This window comes from Galeopterus variegatus, unplaced genomic scaffold, assembly GCF_000696425.1.
Source record: "Galeopterus variegatus unplaced genomic scaffold, G_variegatus-3.0.2 Scaffold1120, whole genome shotgun sequence".
In the NCBI taxonomy this organism is placed as follows: Eukaryota; Metazoa; Chordata; class Mammalia; order Dermoptera; family Cynocephalidae; genus Galeopterus; species Galeopterus variegatus.
In genome coordinates this window covers 400,126-404,308 of record NW_007727231.1, presented here as the reverse complement: position 1 = coordinate 404,308, position 4,183 = coordinate 400,126, and the positions used below count along the sequence as shown (strand labels likewise).

At 45.5% G+C, this 4,183-nt stretch overlaps 1 protein-coding gene across 1 annotated transcript; it reads left to right on the top strand.

Moving 5' to 3' along the window:
• The first annotated feature begins 1,922 nt into the window (after window positions 1–1,922).
• On the top strand, window positions 1,923–2,861 carry LOC103592297 (olfactory receptor 1F1-like). The gene has a single exon (XM_008574958.1). It carries the CDS (start codon window positions 1,923–1,925, stop codon window positions 2,859–2,861), a length of 939 nt encoding a protein of 312 aa, XP_008573180.1.
• The last annotated feature ends 1,322 nt before the right edge of the window (window positions 2,862–4,183 follow it).

Sequence of the window (4,183 nt, the reverse complement as noted above, 5' to 3'; positions counted from 1 at the left end):
GTCGCCATCTTTCCTTGGAAACCGGCTGATCAGTTTCAAACAGGAAATTTACCAACAAAGTCCGTTGGGGCGCCTGGGTCTGGAGGACCCCGATGTTCGGGTGAGGAGGAGCCACCGCCGCCACCGCTGCTGCCGCTGCCGGGACAGATCTAACATTCTAGCAGAAATCCAGAAGGGCCTGAAATGGAAGCATTGCATATCTCTGAAAGCCTAATTAGGAAAAGCATTGAAAGGAGAAAGTCTGGCTCTCAACGTTGTTTGAATGAAGCCACTTTGTGTAAAATTAGCTGTAATTGGTTTCTGTTATTTGCAACTAAGAACCCTGAGTGAAACATGCCATAATATAGCTCATCACCAGGAAATAACTGAACCCAGAATGGAGCACCATTAGGGTTTTCTCTAGCTAGTATCTTCTCCTCTCTGTGTATTTGTTTCTTTAGCTCCTCTCTCAGCCCATGGGATATGAATTGGGAAGGCAGCAGATGATGGACTGATGCATTCCAGCCAACCCATGTGGTGACATGGACTGGAGGATCCTCAATTCCAGTTCCAAACACTCTGGTCCAAGCAGCCATGGTGAAGGGGAAGGGAGGTGGTATAAACGTGAATCCTGGGGCCCAGCCATACTGTGATTATGAGGATTATGGAGTTAAATTCCAAAAAAAAGTGTAAACCAAGTCAGTTGAAGAGGTGTACCAACAGGTGTTTACCCTAAGGGACTGGTGCTTGTAAATCATAGAATGCTGGGCTTTCCCAGAGACAATGTCCCTTTGAATCAAGACACCCTTTACCCAAAAGATGTCCATAGGTTGATCCCATCTCAGTAATATGCTGTTAACATTCCCATCTATAATGGAGAAGATGAGGCATCACTAATCTTCTCTGAGCATAACCAGACATAAGAAAGCAAGAGTTATAGAAAACGCAGGAATAGCCCCAGGTCTGAACAAAGGAAGTGAGGAGAAAAAGGATCTAAAATTTAATTTCAACCTCTATGGACACAGGCCAGATCACCAAGGTGATGACGCTTGGAGTTTCAGGGAATTTTGTTTAGAATTAGTCTCCATCCAGGTGGCTTCATTTCTAATATTTTAATCTTTTGACCCAAGAGTTACATCTAATCCTTAGATACTACTCTGTGCCATCATTGTTTGGTCCAAAGGGACAAAAAAGTGGGTAAGGCAATTATTCTCTTTTTGTCTCTAATGAGGCTCTTAGAGAATCTGGTCCCCATGGCCAAGGAGGCTCCTGTAAACACTAGGTCTGTGATGCCACAATGAATCACACGTGTAAACCGTGAACCCTGCTCCTCCTCATCCAGGACCTGCTTGTGTTTCCAGGACAGTCCGATCCCTGCTATAAAGAGAAGCACTGGGCAGTTGTGCAGAGGTGAGAACACCTGACAGCAGGAGCACCAACCTCCTCCAGGTGAGGTGCAACCACGGAGACATCGATACTTGTCTATTAAGATGGGAAATATCTTTAGGAACCTCCTTTCCTACATCTTCCAGATACAGGAAGTTATAGCAAGAGCCCTGAATGTACCAGTGGCTACCTGAGATGATTCCAGTAATAACCTACTGTCTCTTCTTTCTTCTTATAAGGTACAAAGGAGTCAGATGTGGAGGTGTGGGGTGGGGACTGAGAAATGTAAGCAGAGACACACATGGTAGAGTCATGTAGGTTGTGTATACGTCTGTGTGTTGTGCAATGTTAAATATAGAAAATAAGAATGAGTGAGTCCAGCAAGGAAATCATTAGAACTGAGCACTGGAAATTGGAAGTGCAGGTGGGGTAGTCACATCCTGTTTTAGCAACTCTATAAAGTGATTTCCTCATGTGGTCCTGCCTGCAGCCTGAGCAAGCTTAACCCTGTCTAGGTTTCTGAATGTGCTGCCCTCCATTCACCTGGGCTCAGAGCCATGAGAGGGACAAACCAGTCGAGCGTCTCCGAGTTCCTCCTCCTGGGACTCTCCAGGCAGCCCCAGCAGCAGCAGCTCCTCTTCGTGCTCTTCCTGAGCATGTACCTGGTCACGGTCCTGGGAAACCTGCTCATCATCCTGGCCATCAGCACCGACTCCCGCCTGCACACCCCCATGTACTTCTTCCTCAGCAACCTGTCCTTCATAGATATCTGCTTCTCCTCCACCACCGTCCCCAAGATGCTGGCCAACCACAAACTTGAGAGTCAGAGCATCTCCATCTCTGGGTGTCTCACACAGATGTATTTTGTGTTTGTGTTTGCCGACATGGACAGTTTCCTCCTAGCTGTGATGTCCTATGACCGCTTTGTCGCAGTATGCCACCCCTTACATTACACAGCAAAGATGACCTGTCAGCTCTGTGTCCTGCTGGTCACTGGATCATGGGTCATTTCCCACCTGAACGGTCTGTTGCACACCCTGCTGATGGCTCGACTCCCGTTCTGTGCAGACAACGTGATCCCCCACTTCTTCTGTGATGTGAATGCCCTCCTCAAACTCTCCTGCTCAGACACACAGCTCAATGAGCTCATGATTCTTACTGAGGGTGCTCTGATCATGATCACCCCATTTGTTTGCATCCTGGCTTCCTATGTGCACATCTCCTGTGCTGTCCTGAGGGTCCCATCCACAAGGGGAAGGTGGAAAGCCTTCTCCACCTGTGGCTCCCACCTGGCTGTGGTTTCCCTCTTCTATGGCACCATCATTGCTCTGTATTTCAACCCTTCATCCTCACACTCAGCTGAGGAAGACCCCACGGCTACTGTGATGTATACAGTGGTGACCCCCATGCTAAACCCCTTCATCTACAGCCTGAGGAACAGGGACTTGAAAGGGGCTCTAAGAAAAGTGTTTGTCAGGAAGACATTTTCTGTCTGATGACAGAATCAAGACTGAATCTCATTCCTAAGCAAATCTACTTTTCACCAATAGAGCATAAAGCAGCAGTGGTTCATCAAAGATGGTCTGGACACAAACACATTGATGTCTTTGAGAGGGGCTCACAAACGGTCACCATTAATTGTTAGTGGACACTGATTCACCTGTAACTCTCATATCTATTGAGGAATGCGGCCTCTTTTGTGACTGCATTTTTTTGTTGTGTTTTATTTTTTAAAAACTTTTATTTTGATGCTGTTGTCCTTCAGTATATGTAATAAAACATCAAGAAATCTAAGAAAAAATGTGTAATGATCTATGATATGCTTCAAAAGTCAAGTGATACAGTTTTATTTCCAATTTTTATTGTTTTTATTTATTCATTCATGGATTCCCTTTAACCTTGCTTATGTCTTTAAATTCTTCATTTAATTAACTTGACAAATTATCTCTCTTCTAACCATAGTATTCTAAAATCAGAGTGAGATACCCAGCCACCGAAGAAATGACATTCTTCACCTGGAGTAAATGAGTATTTTGCTCAAAATCCCAGTCTTCAAGTTCTTCATGAAAACTAAAAATTCCAGATGAATCTCCCTGTTGATTAAATTACTGGAGGGCTTTTTATGTCACCATAACATTCCGTAAGAGGAGAGAAACAAAATGTCTCATCTCAAACTTCCAAGTGATCAAGCCAACATTCAAAGGAAGGTTCTATATAATAACGCTCATCAAAGGTCAACTCTATTCTCTGACGTGGAGCAGCTTCCTGAATGTAGAGACACTCGTAGTTTGGTGGACCTGAGTCTTGATAATTGGTGAAGCAAAATGACCTCCAGTTCTGGTTCCAACCCAAACACCACACCGGGTTGCAGGAATGTGCTTGATTCCAATATTTTGTCCATCGTGGCTCTTTTGGGCAGAAATTCCTTCCATTACAAGTATTGGTTTTGACAACACTTTGACAGCTGAGCTGGGCTGCTGTGTACTAATCACCAGCCAGTGGCTGTCACCCTGTGTGGCAGGGCTTAAGTCTGCCATGCCTGAGGACTGATGATGCGCAGCACGGTTCCACTGAAGGTAATGAATAAATTTTAAATTATTTTACACCCAAGTCGAGTTCTTTCTTTCTTTCTTTCTTTTTTTTTTTTTTTTGTCTTTTGTCTTTTTCCGTGTCCGGCAACGGATCGCAACCCTCAGTGTTGCCCCCGCACCGGACCGGGGACCGGCAACGGGATTGCAACCCTGGGTGTTGCTCCCGTGCCTCACTCAGCCAGTGAGCGGGAACCGGTCTGTATGTGGGATCCGAACCCTCGGGCGGG